This window comes from Mesoplodon densirostris, chromosome 18 (assembly GCF_025265405.1).
Source record: "Mesoplodon densirostris isolate mMesDen1 chromosome 18, mMesDen1 primary haplotype, whole genome shotgun sequence".
Classification (NCBI taxonomy): Eukaryota; Metazoa; Chordata; class Mammalia; order Artiodactyla; family Ziphiidae; genus Mesoplodon; species Mesoplodon densirostris.
In genome coordinates, this window is record NC_082678.1 from 43,192,537 (window position 1) to 43,212,094 (window position 19,558).

General features: G+C 47.1%; 2 protein-coding genes across 2 annotated transcripts; both read left to right on the forward strand.

The window, feature by feature from the left end:
- The first annotated feature begins 1,606 nt into the window (after nt 1–1,606).
- On the forward strand, nt 1,607–6,791 carry RPL26 (ribosomal protein L26). Its single transcript, XM_060080947.1, has 4 exons — nt 1,607–1,708; nt 2,514–2,686; nt 3,823–3,963; nt 6,620–6,791. The coding sequence occupies exons 2-4, from the start codon at nt 2,519–2,521 to the stop codon at nt 6,746–6,748; spliced, it is 438 nt and encodes a 145-aa protein (XP_059936930.1). The 5' UTR covers nt 1,607–1,708; nt 2,514–2,518; the 3' UTR covers nt 6,749–6,791.
- Nucleotides 6,792–10,544: 3,753 nt separating this feature from the next.
- KRBA2 (KRAB-A domain containing 2) lies at nt 10,545–16,564 on the forward strand (the record flags this gene model as incomplete). The annotated part of the gene is made up of 3 exons (XM_060082787.1): nt 10,545–10,698; nt 10,890–11,075; nt 12,730–16,564. Coding segments are annotated over 3 exons (1,596 nt in total), but the record flags the coding sequence as incomplete, so codon positions are not given.
- Nucleotides 16,565–19,558: the final 2,994 nt, after the last annotated feature.

Consider the following 19,558-nt stretch of genomic DNA (forward strand, 5'->3'; position numbering starts at 1 on the left):
TCACTGAATTTCTGAATAACAAATAAAATCCGGGGCTATATCTTCACAGCGTATTTAAGAACACAACTATTTTTAAATCATGAAAACACATGTTCTTCACTGACTCCACTCTGGGCCCTCAAGGATATGGTTTCTCACTCCTTGACTTGACCCCAGTGGGTTCCTACAAATTGGGACCATATAGGGAATTATCAGAAGGGGCTGGGAAGCCAGGCTGCACGGGTTCGTCTATAACCTATGGGTTCTGTATAACCTTGCACGAGCTTCTCTCACTTCTCTGTGGCTCAGGGTCCTCATCTGTAAAACGGGACAACAATACCAGGATGGCAAGGCTATTTGGTGGATTAAAGGAGCTAAAAAGGCAGTGAGTAGAAGGGTGTCCCTAAGACTCTGCAAGCTTACTATGTCTTAAGTATCATGAAACGTGTGTCTTCCCCTAGTATGACACCTGTGTTATTCATTCAACAGAAACCGATCGTTTACTAGGTGCGGGGCCAGGCATGCGGCGGGAGTTCACTCAGCACTGCAATCCTTCTTCAGGAGAGCGCACCCCCTTGCCCTGCTTCCATCAGATCCTGAACTGAATGTGAGCAGGCAGTAAAATTAAGAAAAGGGCACAGTGGGGCTTCCCTGGCGGCACAGTGGTTAAGAATCCGCCTGCCAGTACAGAGGACATGGGTTCGAGCCCTGGTCCGGGAAAATCCCACATGCCGCGGAGCAACTAAGCCCGTGCGCCACAACTACTGAGCCTGAGCTCTAGAGCCCGTGAGCTACAACTACTGAATCCTGCGCGCCTAGAGCCTGTGCTCCGCAACAAGAGAAGCCACCGCAATGAGAAGCCCGCGCACTGCAACGAAGAGTAGCCCCCGCTCACCGCACTAGAGAAAGCCGGCGTGTAGCAATGAAGACCCAACGCAGACAAAAATAAATAAATAAAATAAATAAATTTATTTTTAAAAAAAGAGAAAAGGGCACAGTTCTCTACGTGGAAAGGCTTCCTCACGCCGCGCTCCTTCAAAGTGTGGTCCCGGACCAGCACCCTCGGCATCACCTGGGAGCTCGTTAGAAACGCGGGTTCAGACCTACTTCCGCGGGGTGGGGGGCGGACCCGCGGCCCCAGTTCTCGGAAGGCCCCTCGCCGGCGGGAGCCGAACCTCGGGCGGGCCCCGTGGAGCAGTCAGCACACACATTGGTGTTGGGGCGGCTGCGGGCGCCGGGCTGGAGCTGGTTGGTTACCTGTCAGGCACACTCGACAGGCCCACGCCCTTGGCCCGGGATGTCCAGGTAACCGAGGTGACCGGCCGGCCGGAGTCCCAGCGCCACCTGGCGGTCAAATATAGGACCTGCCCTTTCCCGGCTAAGGGAGTACCCGCTGCCCGGTGTTCAAGTGAAGGGACACGGGTCCTTGGGGCCGCTCGCTCCCTCAACATCCGCCGGGTCAGTCAGACCCCAAGCAGCCCCCGCCACTTGCCCGGGAACCACCGTTCCCAGAGGACGCAGCGGCAGAACCCAGAGCTCTGCAGTTCCCCTCCGAGCCATGAGATGGCGCTAGTTATCAACTTCTTTCCCAGTTTTCCCTCCGCGTTCAAACTCTGCGCTTCTCTCGCTCCAAGAAACAGCGGTCTCGCGATACCTCTCGGAAACTTACAAAACCGGAAGCTGTGTGTGGATCTCTTCCCTTTTGTGGCCATCGCAGAAGCGCCAACGGGTGAGTTTGCCGGGAGAACGCGTATAATCCGCAGCCATCCGTTTATGGGCACGGTGTATCTCGACCCCGGGGGCCCCTATACTGTTCCGGTGGCCGAGTAGCAGCCGGGAAGGGGGGCCAGGATGGTCTCGACCTTCCTCCTAGCTCAAGGACCGCCGGGGTGGGGAAGGGAGGAAGAAAGAGGATTTGGGGACTTGGAAACGGGAGCTGAAGAGGAGGGAGCCTATGGTGATGGAGTCTAGTCTGGGCAGTGTAGTTTCCTAAAGAATGATCTCGAGATAGCTTCTTGGTAAATCTACGGAACTTTCAGACGGCGCTCGCCCATTGGAAGGCTTTTTGGACCCGAGTTATGTGCATTTTCCAGGTTCGGGATGAGGGCCTGATTTCATTCATTTGGGGATGGGGCTAAATGTGTTCACGCTCAAGTTCGCAGATTAACGTTGCTTGGTCTTTCTAAAATGTGATGTGATATTTGAATTGTCAGTCTGCTTTGCCCTAATTCAGCAGAAACATAAGTCCTGTTTTAGCTTCCTTATGCAGTAGATATGCAGTTTGAGAGAGTAAACAAAAAGTTTAATCACGACAGGTGTGTTGGTAATGGAACGTTCTTCTGTTCCATAAGCAAATACAGAAAACATCCCAGTAAAGCAATTCACTACAAGCAGTTTTTGATGAAGTTAAAGAGTGTAACAGCTTTTGTGAGCATTCTAAACTTTCAAGATGAAATTGTTGCAGTTACTTGTTTGTAAAACTGAATGAGATTTGGTCATTTAAGGGTTTACACCTCTTCTAACTCTTTATTTAGCCGAAATGAAATTCAATCCCTTTGTGACTTCTGACCGAAGCAAGAACCGGAAAAGGCATTTCAATGCGCCTTCCCACATTCGCAGGAAGATTATGTCTTCCCCTCTTTCTAAAGAGCTGAGACAGAAGTACAATGTCCGATCCATGCCCATCCGGAAGGATGATGAAGTTCAGGTATGTGCCGTGTTCAGGTCATCTCGGCGAATATCCCGCACATTAGGCACAGACGCTGGATTGCATTCTGAGAGTGATACAACTGAGACATTGGCTCCCACAACAGGACTGCAAAAGGAGTTGAGCTGGGGACTAAACAAAAAGTATGCAGCTTTCTTCACCTTTACACTTTGGTGAAAATCAGTTGTCTCAAGCGTCAGATGCAGTCATAATTAAACAGAAGAAAGGGGGTTTGGAACCAGAATCTTAGTTTGGAGTTATCTTTTTCTGGGTATGTTTGGGCATTGGAGAGGCATTTGAGGACCAGTAAACAATTCTGTGTCTGAATCAAAATCCATATGTAAGTTACAACTGAGCTGTAGTTTCATATGATTGTTTGAGAGTACCAGTAAATAATTTGTCAAATCTATTTAAGTGAAAATTTCTATTAATGTTTCTTAGCTGTAACTTGCAGCTAGTGATTAAGATTCAAGCAGTCTCTAAAGCAGCTTACATGTTACCAGCATTTCTTGAGATGAATAGCCATTTGTCGCTCCTGTGCTGGTGCTAAAATTGCCAGTAGGTTTCGGAGGCCGTCTCCTCTGCTTTCTGTAACTGGGAAAGAAACATCTGCTCAGAAGCACTTTGGCAAGCTGAGGATCGCTGGGACTCCCGCGTACAGAACGATGTTAGTTAACCTCAGGGAAAGAAGTGGCATGTTTCCTTAAATATTAGCTGCTGCCCACTCTTTGGCTCTTAGTTGGGCCCTTTAATGGGTTGTGAATTTAATATTTATGGCCTGTTGTTCCCTTTGAGATGGAGCGACAGTTTCCTTGTCAACTTGGTACAAAAAACCAAGGTGGGCTTGTTCCTCGTTTTTAACCTTTTAACAAGCCCACCATTGCTGGTGGATCATCAGTTGTAGGATGCGCTCTACATCACTGTAGATTGATATGGAGCATAGTTTATTTCCAGGTTAATTGAAGCCAGAGATAGAATTATTGGCACATTTCCATTAATGATTAGATCTTTCAAAATTGGAAGATCCTGTATATCTGATGAAGTGAATGATGTTTACCTGATTCATAGGTTTCCTGATTTTCAAGTTTAATATTCTTTTAACCACATATATCTTTTATTTTTGAATTTGCATTTAGGTTGTACGAGGACACTACAAAGGGCAGCAAATTGGCAAAGTAGTCCAGGTTTACAGGAAGAAGTATGTCATCTACATTGAACGAGTGCAGCGGGAGAAGGCTAATGGCACAACTGTCCATGTGGGCATTCACCCCAGCAAGGTGGGTGTTTTTAAGAATGCTTGAGAGGGGAGAAGGAAATTTTAACAGTTATTCTGTATGTGTATTTGATGTAACTTTTCCTTAAAAGCTATTAGTAAGCTGATCGATCAATCTAAAAATGAATAGATCTTAAAATATAGGAAATGGGGTAATTTTTAGATGATATGGAGCTCATACCCTGTGTATTAAACAGAATTGAGTAAACAGTAAGGCACATTTACAGCCCTGCAAAGTAGGTATTAAGTCATTTGCAGATGGAAAAAATCTGGACCTCAGAGTCTAGATCCCATTGATAGTGGTATCTAAGCCAAAATAGAAGATAATGGTCTGATTCTCATGTCCTGGACTTTAATGTGAATTTTCCAATACTGCTGTCTGATTTCTCTCAATTAAAAAGATATGTTTAATATAAAGGTAATAAATGTGCTTGGTGCCTATTCAAATAATGAGGTGTTCTTTTTTTAAGATCTTGAGTTGGCACCACAAATCTAATCTGCAAACTACAGGGAAGTCGAAAGACTAGTACAGCTGTTGCGTATCTTTCACCTAGAATTCACAACTACCATTTTCTTTGCCCTTTTCCCTACCCACTAGTGGATTACAAACATCGTGGCACTTCACCTCTAATTACTTCAGTGTGTATCTCTTAAGAGCGAAGACTTTCCCATTCTTCACTACAGTCTTAGTTGCCCCCAACTAGATCAGTCGTTGTCAAGGTCACCAATCCAGTGACCGATTCTTAGTGTTTTATGAACTTAATGCAGCATTTGACAGTTGATCTCCTTCTTTATGGCTCATCTTCATCTCTTATTCCAGACAAACCTCAATATCCAGTTGACTAGTTTGCATGTCAACTTAGATATCCAATCAATACCTCAAACCTGACATGTTTAAACTCCCGGTTTTATCCTTGAAGCCTCTTGCAGTTTGTTACCGTCACTGTGTGTGGCAGCTTTGTCCTAATGGCTCAAGCCAAAATGTCATTCTTACTATATACCCCACATCAGTCGATAAGCCCTGTTGACTGCTGTCACACTGTATCCAGGATATTGTTACCATCAGAGTGGCCTACAAGACTGATCACCAGCTGCTACTTCTTTTTGTTTTTTAATTTATTTATTTTTGGCTGCATCGGGTCTTCCTTGCAGCGCGCACAGGCTTTCTCTAGTTGCGGCGAGTGGGGGCTACTCTTCATTGCGGTGCGCTGGCTTCTCGCTGCACAGCACGGGCTCTAGGCGCGCGGGCTTCAGTAGTTGCAGCACATGGGCTCAGTAGTTGTGGCTCGTGGGCTCTAGAGCACAGGCTCAGTAGTTGTGGCACACGGGCTTAGTTGCTCTGCGGCATGTGGGATCTTCCCCGACCAGGGCTTGAACCCGTGTCCCCTCCACTGGCAGGCGGATTCTTTTTTTTTTTTTTTTTTTTTTTTTCTTTTTTGCTGTACGCGGGCCTCTCACTGCTGTGGCCTCTCCCGTTGCGGAGCACAGGCTCCGCGGCCATGGCTCGCGGGCCCAGCCGCTCCGCGGCACGTGGGATCTTCCGGGATCGGGGCACGAACCCGTGTCCCCTGCATTGGCAGGCGGACTCCCAACCACTGCGCCACCAGGGAAGCCCGACAGGCGGATTCTTAACCACAGCGCCACCAGGGAAGTCCCATCACCAGCTACTCCTTGATGTCACCTTATTCCACTCTTCGTGTTCTAGTCCACTAGCCTCTTTACTGTTCCTACAGCCGTGCTCCTCAGTGTGTCTGCTGGTTGGCAGCATCACCTGGTAACTTCATGGAATTGTACATTCTGTTCCCAGGTCTACTGAAGCAGAACTTGGGGGTGGGACCCAGGGGTCTATTTTAACAAGCCCTCCAGACACACTCAAATTTGAGAAACACGCCTGTTAAACTTAGAAGTTCTTCTGCCTCTGGACTTCGGTGCTTGCGGTTCTGTTTGGAATACTCTACTTCTCTTATCAGGTCTGTGTTCAGATACAGACCTTTCCGTGAGGCTTTGCCTGATCTCGATTATGATTTAGCCCCTGTCCTCCAGCATTCCATCTCATATTAGATACAACCTCCATGGCGGTGGAGATTGTCTTTTGGTTGCTATGCTATATTTCCAGACCTTGTTCAGTGCTGTCTTTGCCTTTCCTCACCTTCCTCTCTAAGACTAAAATTTATCATAATCTGGGTGTCTTTGGTGACAAATCTGTTGGAATAGGTATGTTCCATGACTTCACTAAAGGTTTTGCAGGTTGAAGCATGTGTGAAGGCTACATTTAATTTCCAACTTTGTGGTACTAACGTTACTATAGAAACAAATGTGTATGACTTTGTTAGCTTATAAAACTGAGAGGAGTGGAATAGTTGAAACGTTTTGCAGTAGAAAAAGAAGCTGATTTTCTAATAAAGCACAGAAGAGGACGTGAGAAGAAGCACCAGTGCCACATTGCCTTCTCCTTTGTTGGCTGAGTATTAGTGAACATTTAAGCCAGGTTTGGGGGTAAAGAATCATTTCTGGCACTTCAGAGTGTGTGGAACTCCCACAGGTGTGGGGAATGGCACTCCCACAGGTGTGGGGAATGGCACTGAATGTTGGGCCTTCCCATGTGTTCTGTGTTGGTAATTGTTTAAAGCTCAGGAGCATTTTTTATTATTTGTCTGCAGGTGGTTATCACCAGACTAAAACTGGACAAAGACCGCAAAAAGATCCTCGAACGTAAAGCCAAATCTCGCCAAGTAGGAAAGGAAAAGGGCAAATACAAGGAAGAAACAATTGAGAAGATGCAGGAATGAAGTAATCTTGTATAAAACTTTCATTAAAAACTGTTAAAATGAAGAGCCTTTGTTTATGTGTGGTGCTTTGAGACGCTTACTAGATTTCGGCGGGTCAGTTTTCAGGGAAGTTCAGGTGATGTTAGCTATCTAGAGGCAGACTACCCTTATCTTGTGGCTTGATTCCAGTAATGAAAAGTACTGTTTAGAGAGAGTTGGTTTTTTAACCAAATTTGAGCATCAGTTCTTTTTTTTTTAATGTATGTATTTTTAGCTGCGTTGGGTCTTCGTTGCTGCCCTTGGGCTTCTCATTGCGGTGGCTCTCTCTTGTTGGGGAGCACGGGCTCTAGACGCGTGGGCTTCACGTGGGCTCTAGACCACAGGCTCAGTAGTTGTGGCGCACGGACTTAGCTGCTCTGCAGCATGTGGGATCTGCCAGGACCAGAGCTCGAACCCGTGTCCCCTGCATTGGCAGGCGGATTCTTAACCAATGCGCGACAAGGGAAGTCCCAAGCATCAATTATTTAATGATTGAAATGCTTTCTAACGATATTCCGAAATCGGGACTAATAAAATAGTGATTTTCTTTTACAGCAGGCAGCAGCACTTTGGGGTAAAGCTGAATACCCGAGGACCCCCTTTACCACCTTGTTTTCTGCACTGATGTTGTGTGAGTGCTGTTAGACCAAAATGAATCTTTAGCTTACAATCTGAAGCAAAAAGTGCTCACCTAAAATGCAGTTTTTCCTAGAGGATTAAGCGATACCGTGCACAGAGTAATTGTTGACAACACCTTCCTCACTTTAGACCTAAGCATTTAAACGTGTAGGACGATGAATGGGGTTTACTTTCCAGGCTGGAGGCGAGCATTCATTTATCTTGGAGCCTTTACGACAACGTGGGGAAATAGGTGACCAATTTTGCCACCGCCGGAGACCAGTTAGTGGCTGGCTTAGCCAAGGTCGCACCTGGGCCGGCCCCAGCTATCACCTCAGTAACCTCACTCACCGCAGCTTCCGCCGAGCACGCTGCAGGCTGGGCAGGACCCCGGAACACAGCCTTCATTACCGAGAAAAGGAATAAGGTTTCTCCCCGCCGCGGCGTCTGCGGACGGCCCCTCGGGAGGGGCGGGGCTTCCGGCCGGCGCGGAGCCGCTTCCGGCCGGCACGGCCGGCCTCCGCCGCCGCGGGCCCACGCAGAGCGGGAGGGGACCGGGCGGCGCTGGCGGACGCAGCCGTGGGTGGGGCGGACTCCCGACCCTGCGGCCCTGGCGTATTCCTTTTCACTTCCGGACCTCCCTCTCCTGCAAAACCACCCCGATCGGTCTCTCTTCCCGCTGGCCTGGCTCATTCATTTCACTCCTCCCCCGGAGTTGGCCGCCCTTGGAGGAGTGGGCGGGCCCGACTAGCAGGCGGAACCCTCGTGGAGCCTGGCGCGGTGGTGCAGAGACCGCGGAACTTAGGACGGCACAAAGGACTTGATGCCCGAACCAGGTTTTCGGGAATAATCGGGAGTTGGTATTGTGGAAGGTGCGGGGACACTGCACTAAGTGCATTATCTGCATTATCACGGAGTCTTCCCAACAACTCGTTGTGATGGAGAGTGGTATTCTCCCCATTTTATAGTTGCGGAAAATGAAGCCTCAGAAACTTTGCCCAGCCTACTCACACAGTAAATGATAGCGTCAGAAATTGACTTACCATGCCTCTGCAATGCCTCTCTTCCTTACCTGTAAGCCAAGTGTTTGACAAATGCCCTTTGAACATCTTTCGTCTCAGCCCTGTATTCATCTGCCCTCTGAGGGGATACAGCGAGGTAGAAGCCTCAGCCCCTGCCTTCTAGGTTTGTACACCTGAACCAGTCGACTGAAAATGCAAAGCGCTCCAGTGAGTGGTGCAGGCTGTTCAGAGGCAGGAGAGATGGCAGTCAGCTGGAGTGCATCAAGAAGGATGCTGATTTGAGCTGGGTGTGATTTGGAAGAACCTGTTGCAGGTCCGGGACAGCCAAAGCAAAGACTTGCAGGTGGGTGAGGAAGGAAGATCTTTCCAGTTTTCTTTAATCAAACAGGCTCATTTATCATCCCACCAACACAGATCACACCAGGAAGTTGGCCATCTTTCTTTGGGGCCTCGTTTCTTTCCTTTTGCTTTAGAACAGGTGTTGAAAACTCAGGTAACTACAGGGGTGGGCAGCTAAGGTGAATAGTTAGTTGCTGGCTTAAAGACTGTGGGAAACAGAGTGTAGACTATCTAAAGGGAGTGGCTGCCTCTCCACTCCAGCCAGTTGTTGCCAAGTAGCAAAGCTCCCAGTATGGCTGGATCGTCCCATTTTTCATGAAAGCCAGAAATCTAGATTTTTATATGAACTCCCCAGTCTGTAAATATAGGTAAACCATTCAATTTTTAAAAAACAAACACTGGGTAGACTAACCAACATATGTCTGTTAGTCAAATGTGACTCCAGGGCTGTGCATTAGAATTTCATGGTATAGGGTAATAAGGACCATTTCTCATATTAAAGACTGAGATTTTTCCATCTTTTGATTATAAACTATTTCTAGTGTGTCTTCTTCATTCTTTTATAGGATGGAGATGAGGTCTTTCCTTCCCATGTAGTTCCTTGAAGGGCCTCAAATAGCAGCCAGTGCAGCCAGTTTCTGAGAGATGCTGGTTTCGGTGAGGAGTCTGGAAGGTCCTCCTCCTGGATCCCGTTGAATATCTTGTGGTTTCAAGTCTCTTCTAAGGACTGTGGGATGATAATACATATTCTTTGGGAAACAAAGCCCCATGTCAATGATTATATGGGACTGGTGGATGAAATAGACCGGCTTATTTACTGCAGGACTTCTCGGAGCCTTTAAAAATGTCAGTTTGCACTGAGGGTCTTGAGCTCAGGCTTAAAGAGCATATTATAAACATTCTGTTTCTTCGATCCTGAAATGCATATTTTTCACCTTTAAAAAATCTGGATGTGTGGGCAGTTCCTTGGCGGATCAGTGGTTAAGACTCTATACTTCCACTGCAAGGGGCACGGGTTCAACCCCTGGTTGGGGAACTAAGATTCCGCATGCCGCGCAGTGTGGCAAAAAAAAAAAATCTGGATATGTTCGTTTAATATAGGGCTTCAGTTTTTCCTCTCAAAAGAAAATAGTCATTATGTCAGTGGTTTTACAGTCAGTAGTGTCTTTAGAATCAGGAATGTTCCATGGTTAACCAGTGATGCCAGTCGAGGGAATTCGAAGCCTTTTTAGTGGAGGACATTCAGGATCTGGAAGCAGGCTCAGCTTAACTGAGACTCTTGCTCAGAGCTTTTAATTGTTTCCATCGGGACTTCCCTGGTGGTCCAGTGGTTAAGACTCCACATTCCCAATGCAGGGGGCCCGGGTACCATCCCTGGTCAGGGAACTAAATCCCACACACATGCCACAACCAAGATCCCGTGTGCCACAACCAAGACCCAGCACGGCCAAACAAATAAATATTAAAAAATATATATTTTTTAAAAATATATTTCCATCTTTCTCTGCTTCTCAGGATTCTGCCCTACCCCTCAGCTCTTCATCTGATGGCTGGCATCTCGGGGATCTTGTTTTCCTAAGATGATTGGAATTCCTGTGATCATCACATGAACTCTTCCCTTGGCCTCATCACCATCCTGTGTTCCAGAGTTGTTCTAACTAAGGAACCTTGGTTTAGACACCTGGGTATCAAGTTCTCTTCCAGAAGACTTCTCCGATCTTGGTGGAGTGTGGACTCCATCTGGGGGTATCTCTTTGGCATGGTAACCTCCTGACATATCTCTGTGTCCCTAGATGTAACCTTTTCATTTCTGGAAACAGCCCCTGCTGCCTCTTCAGAACCATCAAGCCTGTACCTGGAAGTGTCTCCCGGCCTTGGAGTGCTCAAGTTCTCTTGGACTCTCTGCTTCGTTCTGGAAATATGTGGCCTCCAGCTCAGGCAGTGTCAAAACAGGTCAGGCCTACAGACCTCCCAGGAGAACAAAACCCCTCTTCCTCACCCACATAGCTGGACTCATCTTGCTGGATATGAGACCTTTCCTCTCCCTCTGTTATCTTTTCTTTGTGTAATACTCATATGACTGACATTCAGTCATGCCTGTGGGCACGCCTTTGATCCCAGTACCTCCACTGTCTCTTTCCTAGTCCTGCTGCAGCTACTCCTTAGCCCAGGACCCAAGACAGAACCATCTCTGTGGCAGCAGCTGGCATCATTTCAGGAGGCAGTGACATTTGAGGATGTGACCAGAGATTGCAAGAGTCAAGAGGCCTCTCAGAAGGATTGTAGCAGGGACACAATGCTGGACAGTTGCAAGAAGCCAGTCCCTCAGCGTAAGGACTTGTCTTCTTTTACTAATCCTGTGTACAATCGATGGGAAAAACCATCATTTAAAAATATCCCAGGAATTCCCTGGCCATCCTGTGGTTAAGACTCCACACTTCCACTGCAGGGGATCCGGGTTTGATCCTTGGTCGGGGAACTAAGATCCCCCCGCCCTCCCCCCACAACCCTGCCGCAAGCCACGTGGTGCGACCAGAAAAACCCAAAAAAAATCCCACTGTGTTCTCCTTCAGTCTCCTAAAATGAGGACAGACTCTTCAACCACAAGAAATTAAGTTGATTGTGGGAAAGCTAAAAGCCCTCTCTGGTGCTAACTTCAAGTTCACAATTTACTATTGTTATGTGGGTTCCTTCTAGCAACATTCTCCCATTTATATTATTTTAAAAGGAATGGAGGATGAGATATCAGCCTATTATTGCCTTAGGAATTTCCATTCATCCTCTCCTCTTCAGTTAGCAAAGACAAGTTAATAGGTTTCACTGTTTGAGCTAACAGTTTTATTAATTACTCTGTTTGCCTAAAGTCAAAAATTACTACATATTTGTGTATATATCTTGCTGATTTAAAATTCTGTCGAGGGGCTTCCCTGGTGGCGCAGTGGTTGAGAATCTGCCTGCTAATGCAGGGGACACGAGTTCGAGCCCTGGGCTGGGAGGATCCCACATGCCGCGGAGCAACTAGGCCCGTGAGCCACAACTACTGAGCCTGCACGTCTGGAGCCTGTGCTCCGCAACGAGAGGCCGCGATAGTGAGAGGCCCGCGCACTGCGATGAAGAGTGGCCCCCGCTTGCCACAGCTAGAGAAAGCCCTTGCACAGAAACGAAGACCCAACACAGCAAAAATAAATAAATTAATAAACTCCTACCCCCAACATCTTCTTAAAAAAAATAAAATAAAATAAAATTCTGTTGACATGCTCTGGTTATGAATGGGCCCAGTGGGCCCTCTAGTTATCTTTATTCTTTGTTTGTTTATATATTTGGTTGTGCCTGATCTTAGTTGCGGCAGGTGGGCTCCTTAGTTGTGGCATGCGAGCTCTTAGTTGCGGCATGCATGTGGGATCTAATTCCCTGACCAGGGATTGAACCCGGGGCCCCTGCATTGGGAGCACAGAGTCTTAACCACTGTGCCACCAGGGAAGTCCCTCTAGTTACCTTTATTCTGTTATTGCTTTATACCATTACTTTAGTAATCTTTCTTCCATATGTTCAAGAATCAGATGAAGGGGCTTCCCTGGTGGCGCAGTGGTTGAGAGTCCACCTGCCGATGCAGGGGACATGGGTTCATGCCCCGGTCCGGGAAGATCCCACATGCCGTGGAGCGGCTGGGCCCGTGAGCCATGGCCGCTGAGCCTGCGCGTCCGGAGCCTGTGCTCCGCAACAAGAGAGGCCGCGATAGTGAGAGGCCCGTGCACCGCGATGAAGAGTGGCCCCCGCTTGCCACAACTAGAGAAAGCCCTCGCACAGAAACGAAGACGCAACACAGCAAAAATAAATTAATTAATTAATAAAAACTCCTACCCCCAACATCTTAAAAAAAAAAAAAATCAGATGAAAGAGTTAATGAGGAACTTTGAAGGGAAAGTCTTCCAGATGGAATATCAGCAAATTTAGCCTTGTTCTGTTTCTTTCTGCCTTTCTTAGGATCCTTCTTACAGTTCTCCATGATGCCACAGAGAGCTGGAAATGATCCCCCTGGTGTTTCAAATCCAAGTGAAATGGAAAAGGAGATAAGTAACATGAGAGAAAAGTTTCTCATCAGCGTGACAAAGTTAGTGGAAAGCAAAAGTTACAACAGCAAGGTATTTTCCAAAGAAAAGTACTTTCAAACAATAAAAGAAGTGAAAGAAGCTAAGGAGAAGGGGAGGAAGTCATCACGTGATTATCGCCGTGCAGCAAAATATGACGTGATCTCTGTACAAGGCACGGAGAAACTAATAGAGGCTACTCACGGAGAACGAGATCGAATACGGTATTATGTACACAAGGAAGAGCTGTTTGATATTCTTCATGACACACATCTCAATATTGGCCATGGTGGGCGGACGCGCATGCTCAAGGAGCTGCAAGGAAAATACGGGAATGTCACCAAAGAAGTCATTGTCTTATATCTGACTCTGTGTAAACAGTGCCACCAGAAGAACCCAGTATCCAAGAGAGGCCTTGCACCCAAGCCCATGCCATTTAAGGACATTGACTCCAGATGCCAAGTTGAAATCCTTGACATGCAGTCAAATGCTGATGGTGAGTTCAAGTTTATTTTATATTACCAGGACCACTTGACCAAGTTTATTATTTTACGGCCATTAAAAGCCAAACAGGCCCATGAGGTGGTCACTGTCCTGTTGGATATTTTCACAATTCTTGGTACACCCACGATGTTAGAATCTGACAGTGGCTTGGAGTTCACAAACCAGGTTGTCAATGAGCTCAATGAGGTATGGCCAGACCTAAAGATTGTCCCTGGTAAGTACCATGCTGGCCAAGGCCAAGGCTCCCTGGAGCGAGCAAGCCGTGATGTCAAGAACATGCTAAGTGCCTGGATGCAGAGTAACCACTCACATCACTGGGCCGAAGGCCTGCGATTCATGCAGATGGTGAGGAATCAGGCCTTTGATGTTTCCTTGCAGCAAAGTCCATATGAGGCGATGTTTGGTTGTAAAGCCAAATTTGGACTCTATTCCTCACACTTACCCCGGGAAACCGTGGCTGTCTTACAAACAGAAGAAGAACTAGAAATTGCTGAAGAACAGCTAGAAAGCAGCCTTTGGATCAGGCAGGAAGAAAGAGCTGAGGTCGGAGCAGACCGATCTGACATGGACGAGGACATCAATCCCACTCCTCCCAAAGCTGCAGAGCCCAGCACCTCCCAAGGGGCCCCAGGTCTCTTCTGCTGGTGAACAGACACCTGCCTCTGGGCACCGTGTAGCCACCTGAGAACTGTTGCCAAGGCCCCAGATGAAAGGAATGAAAGCCACAATCTCAGGAAAGCTGTCCATGGTAGTCCTGGCTCACAGGGGGAAAGCAACTTGGGTCTCTGATCTCGGGCTGCCATACAAAATTGCCACAAATGTGGAGGCTTAAAACAACAGCACTTTCTTCTCCCATAGTTGTGGAGGCTACAGGTCTGAAATCAAGGTGTTGGCAGGGTTCTTCCCTTCTGGAGGCTCTAAGGGAGAATCCATTCCATGCCTTTCTCCTTTGGTGGCTGCCGGCAGTCCTTGCATCCCTTGGCTTAGAGTAGCACAAATCCAGTCTCTGCCTTGTCTGCACGTGGGTCTTCATGTGGCCTTCTCCCCTCTGTCTGTCTGTCTGCTCCTTTTCTGTCTCTGACAAGGACACTGTTGGACACCAAATCTATGTCATTGGACTTAAGGCCCATCCTAATTGAGGATGATCTCATCTCAAGATCCTTTTTTTTTCAATTAATTTATTTACTTTTGGCCGCATTGGATCCTCGTTGCTGCGAGTGGGCTTTCTCTAGTTGTGGCGAGCGGGGTCTACTCTTCGTTGCAGCTTCTCCTTGCCGTGGCTTCTGTTGTTACAGAGCACAGTCTCTAGGTCTGTGGGCTTCAGTAGTTGTGGCACACGGGCTCAGTAGTTGTGGCGCACGGGCTCAGTAGTTGTGGCTCATGGGCTCTAGAGCACAGGCTCAGTAGTTGTGACGCACAGGCTTAGTTGCTCCATGGTGTGTGGGATCTTCCCGGACCAGGGCTTGAACCCGTGTCCCCTGCATTGGCAGGTGGATTCTTAACCACTCTGCCACCAGGGAAGTCCCTCAAGATCCTTAATTTCATCTGTGAAGACCCTTTTTCCAAGTAAGGTCACATTCACGGGTGCTAGGGGTTTGGACTTGGACGTATGTTTTTGGGGGGCTGCAGTTTTACCAACTACAGTCAGTGGAAGAGTATGTTTGCCTGCAGAACATGAACTGATGGGGTCTGAGGCCTGTAGAGCCGGTGGGACTGCCCTACATATATCTAGTGCCTGTTCCTGCTTCTGACACATAACCCAAAAGATGGGGTCATCAGAGAAAAAGATGTAGGTGAAGGACAACGAGAAGAAAAGAGGTTCATCTAACATGGCCCCGAGATTGCCTGCCCCACCAGGCAATCAAGTTTCCTGCTTCAAGAGAAACCTGATGTACCACGCCCGCTCTCAGAATGGCACCCACAGGGATTATTGTGTGATGTGTGTGAAACATATTTTAAAAATAGGTCAAAATTAAGGCATGGTTGGGATTTGGGTCTGAGTCTGCCAGTTTTCTATGCCTCAGGCACAGCACAACATGTATTCTTGGAAAGGGTCAGTGCATTCCAGGAAGTGACTAGTAGCAGGGAAACAACTAAGCACTCTGGAGCAAAATACAAAAGTTGGCCTGAGGTCACTGCTCCAACCAGAGAAGAAAAGAATAGAGCAAAGGCCAGTCTGGGTCATAGTTCAGAGTAAAGGGAAAAGTGCCCAGGATCTGTGCCCTGCTGTATTCTCAAAGCCTGGAAGCGTACATAGCCCATCGGAGGTGTTCAGTAAGGATTTGCTGAGTGAACAAATGACTCTTCAGAGATGGACACTGGGAAGGGGAAGGGGCCTGCAGTCCCTTATTCTCCCGTTCATTCTTCCTGCATCTCAGAACCATGCTGATTGCCCCTGGCGCTGGTTTCCTCTTCTGAAGGAGGCAGGAACAGTCCTGATGCCGCCACCTCATGGGGTCATTGTGAAAGACGGTGAGATAATGCATGTGGAGTTCTAGATGTCAGTTGTCCTTGCTATCAGCAGATCTTATCCTTGTGATCGTTGGAGATCTCTGTCCGTTGCCATTCCTTTGCTGATTAAACAGTGTTAAGCTGGATATCCAGGAAGGCTGCATTATTATTAGAAAGATGATAGCACTTTCCCGCTTGTTTGGAGGGGGGGGACCAGAATCTTGCTCTATCCTTGGCCAGCACCTCACGTTCCATCTTTTCTGTGTCACTCAGGCTAGCAGGGCCTTGGAGGCCCAACTCCACTGATGTTGCCACCCCTCCCTGCGTGCTGACTTCCTGGTTGCGGAGCAAACCAGGAACCACATCATCAACTCGTGTGGGTGAGAGGTGAAATGAGGCACGACAGTACTGCCTTTCCCGGGGGTGGCACAAATAACCTAGGCTTCCGGAGCTGCTGCATCTGTCTTCCTCCTTTGCTCCGTAGGGTCGGCAGTGGAGAGAGCGGGAGTGGACACCTAGACCCAATCCAGCCTTACTCTGCATTAACACATTTCAGCATCTGGAACAGAACTGACTGCTTTCCATTTGCAAATATATTTTGTCCACCTAATGTTTTTTCAATGTAAAAAATGAATTGCCATCACTTTCAAAACAGAAGATTTCATATAAAAATCTGGATGTCCAGCACCTCTTGAAAACTTGGAAGATCTGGCCCCCCGCATTTTTTCATGGCAGCAAAGAACCAAGTGGTAACCCCCAGGAAGCAGGCCTGCGTTCTACACTTGGCCACCATCTGGGCCATTCCAGTATTTTTGCATATGCATTTCTGTGGCCTGTTGCTAAAGAAAGGCAAATGAAGTCAGAATGTAAATAAAGGTCAGAAACAGACCCATGCCTCTAGGAATTTATGATAAAAGGGGCATTTCACAACTGGGGGGGATTGTATTATTCAGTTAATGGTGCTGGTCAGTTATACCTCAATTAAAAAAAAATAACGGTGCTGGATCATATAGCTATCCAACTGGAAAAAAATGAAGTCTGATCCCTAAATATAAAAAACAAAACTAAAAAATATTGGGGGCCTCCCTGGTGGTGCAGTGGTTGGGAGTCCGCCTGCCGATGCAGGGGATACGGGTTCGTGCCCCGGTCTGGGAGGATCCCATATGCCGTGGAGCGGCTGGGCCCGTGAGCCATGGCCGCTGGGCCTGTGCATCCGGAGCCTGTGCTCCGCAGCGGGAGAGGCCACAACGGTGAGAGGCCCACATACCGCAAAAAGAAAAAAAAAAAAAAAAAAATATTGGGGAAAAAGGAGATTTGGGGGATCTTGGAATGGAGAAAGCCATAAAAGAAAAGGTTACTATACTTGGCTACATAAAAAGTTTAAATATCTATGAAAAATAATACCTTTAAAAAAGTGAGGAAAGGTAAATGACAGGCTGGAAGAAAATATTTGCAACATCTAAAACAGACATAAGGGCCTGTCAACTGAAAAAAAATGCATAACCTAAAAGTTGAGAATTATGGTTTATTCAGCAGACTTACTGAGGACTTAAGCCCAGGATACAGCTTCTCAGATAGCTCTGAGGGACTGGTCCAGAGAGGTAAGGGAGGAGCCAGGATATATAGCAGTTTTTGGAAAAAACAAAAACAAAAACAAAAAACCCAAAACAGGTAACTGAACATCAAAAGATTGCTGCTAATTTTTTTTAAAAAACAGACATCTCAAGTTAATGAAATTTAGCACTTTTCTATGTATGGGAAGAGAGTCTGGGCTTATTGAAATTATCCCTTTGATATGCATCTTAACTAGGGACCAGTATCCTGTTTTTCTCCATCCTGAATCTCCTCAGGGTGCACAGTCGTGGGCGGCTGCAGGGGCTCATGACTTGATGGTCACAACATCCTTTGTTTACTGATATTGCAGGCGACATTCTTTGTCCACAGAACCTAATTTTTAAAAGAGCATTTACAAATTAATGAGAAGAGCAGCCAAAAGGAAAGAGCAGAGGTTAACTGCAGAAGAAAAACAAACAGGTAGCTGTGCCCTGGTGCAGCTGTGGTGGGATGGAAGTGCACTGGACTTGTAATCAGATCAGGGCTGTCCATTTATATGAAACAGATTCAAGTTATTTGAGGGTTTTTATTTTTTCTGCCATGCATGGGGGAGAGGAGAAAAATGTTTAGTGATACTGTCTTGTTTTAACAGATATCTGACTGATAAGGAACTACAGTAATGGTCATACTGTATTCAGGACAGCAGTTTTCATTTCCTGGGGCTGCTGTAACCAACTGAGTGGCACAAAAATTTATTGTGTCACAGTTCTGGAGGTCTTAAGTCTGAGACCAAGATGTCAGCAGCGTTGGTTCCTTCTGAGTGCTGTGAGGAAGAATCTGTTCCGGCCCCTCTTTTAGCTTCTGGCGGCCTCAGGCGTTCCTTGGCTTGTAGATGACATTCTCCCTGCGTCTTCACATCATCTTCCCTCTGTGCGTGTCTGTCTCTGTGTCCAAATTTCCCCTTAGCAGAGTGGATTAGGGCCCACTCTTGATGACCTCACTTTAACTGGATCATCTGCAGAGACCCCATTTCCAAATAAGGTCATATTCACAGGTACAGGGCAGGAGATGGGGGTTAGGACTTAAGCATCTTTGGGGTGACACAGTTAAACCCATATAGCAGGAGCCAATCAGTATGACCGTTTTTTAAGAGGTAGTTTTTATGAGGTATGGCAACAATTTCCAAAGTCTCAGAAGACCTACAAAACCCTCCTGTTTAAATGATACTTACAAGGGCAGATTTATTTTAACAGAAAACAGAAGTGAGTTACCAGTTACAAACATTCATACAAATCTCCAATATCAATTCTTGAGAAAGATCTTCATTTAATACCTTGTCCAACTAGATTATTTGGCTTTGTTTTGGCAGAGTCCTAAACACTGTACCGCCAGGGAATTCCCCTTGGCTTAATTTTAAAATGCAGAACAGTGTCTCTCCCTCCACATCGTCCGCAGGAGAGAGGGAATGTTGCCATATCTTTCTGAGGCTCCTTTTGTTAATTATGAAGACTTACATTTTTAAGACACTTTTTTTTTTTTTGCGGTACGCGGGCCTCTCACTGTTGTGGCCTCTCCCGTTGCGGAGCACAGGCTCCGGATGCGCAGGCTCAGCAGCCATGGCTCATGGGCCCAGCCTCTCCGCGGCATGTGGGATCCTCCCGGACCGGGGCACGAACCCGTGTCCCCTGCATCGGCAGGCGGACTCTCAACCACTGCGCCACCAGGGAAGCCCTAAGGCACATTTTTTTAAGGCTAATCTCTGGGATTCTGTTATGTGGCCTATGGAACTCAGTTTTACCAGGAAAAGTAAATGGAGAATGGGCTAAAGATGATTTGACTTAACAGTGAAGTGAGGATCCTGCAGCATTTTTTTCCCACAGGCTCAAGCCTGTAAACTTGATATGTAACCTTGAACAAATCCCCTGAGCTCAAAGCTCACCTGTAAAATGGGGATGTTGATAATAATAATCCCAATTGTGATAAGGTGTGTGAGAGAGGATGGGCATGGGGGGAGGGGCTTGTTTTCCATCCAGTTTAGGGAGCTTTCACAGAGCTCCGTCTCTACCCAGGATGACCAGCCAAACTAAGGCAAGTCCTTTCCTCCAAAAAAAAAAAAAAATGAGACTTGGAGGCAGGAAAGCAGCCAACGTGGGCAAGTCCTATTCGAGTCCATGCTGGACTGGGTCCTCCCTCCTGGCTTCTGCCACTGGTGCAAG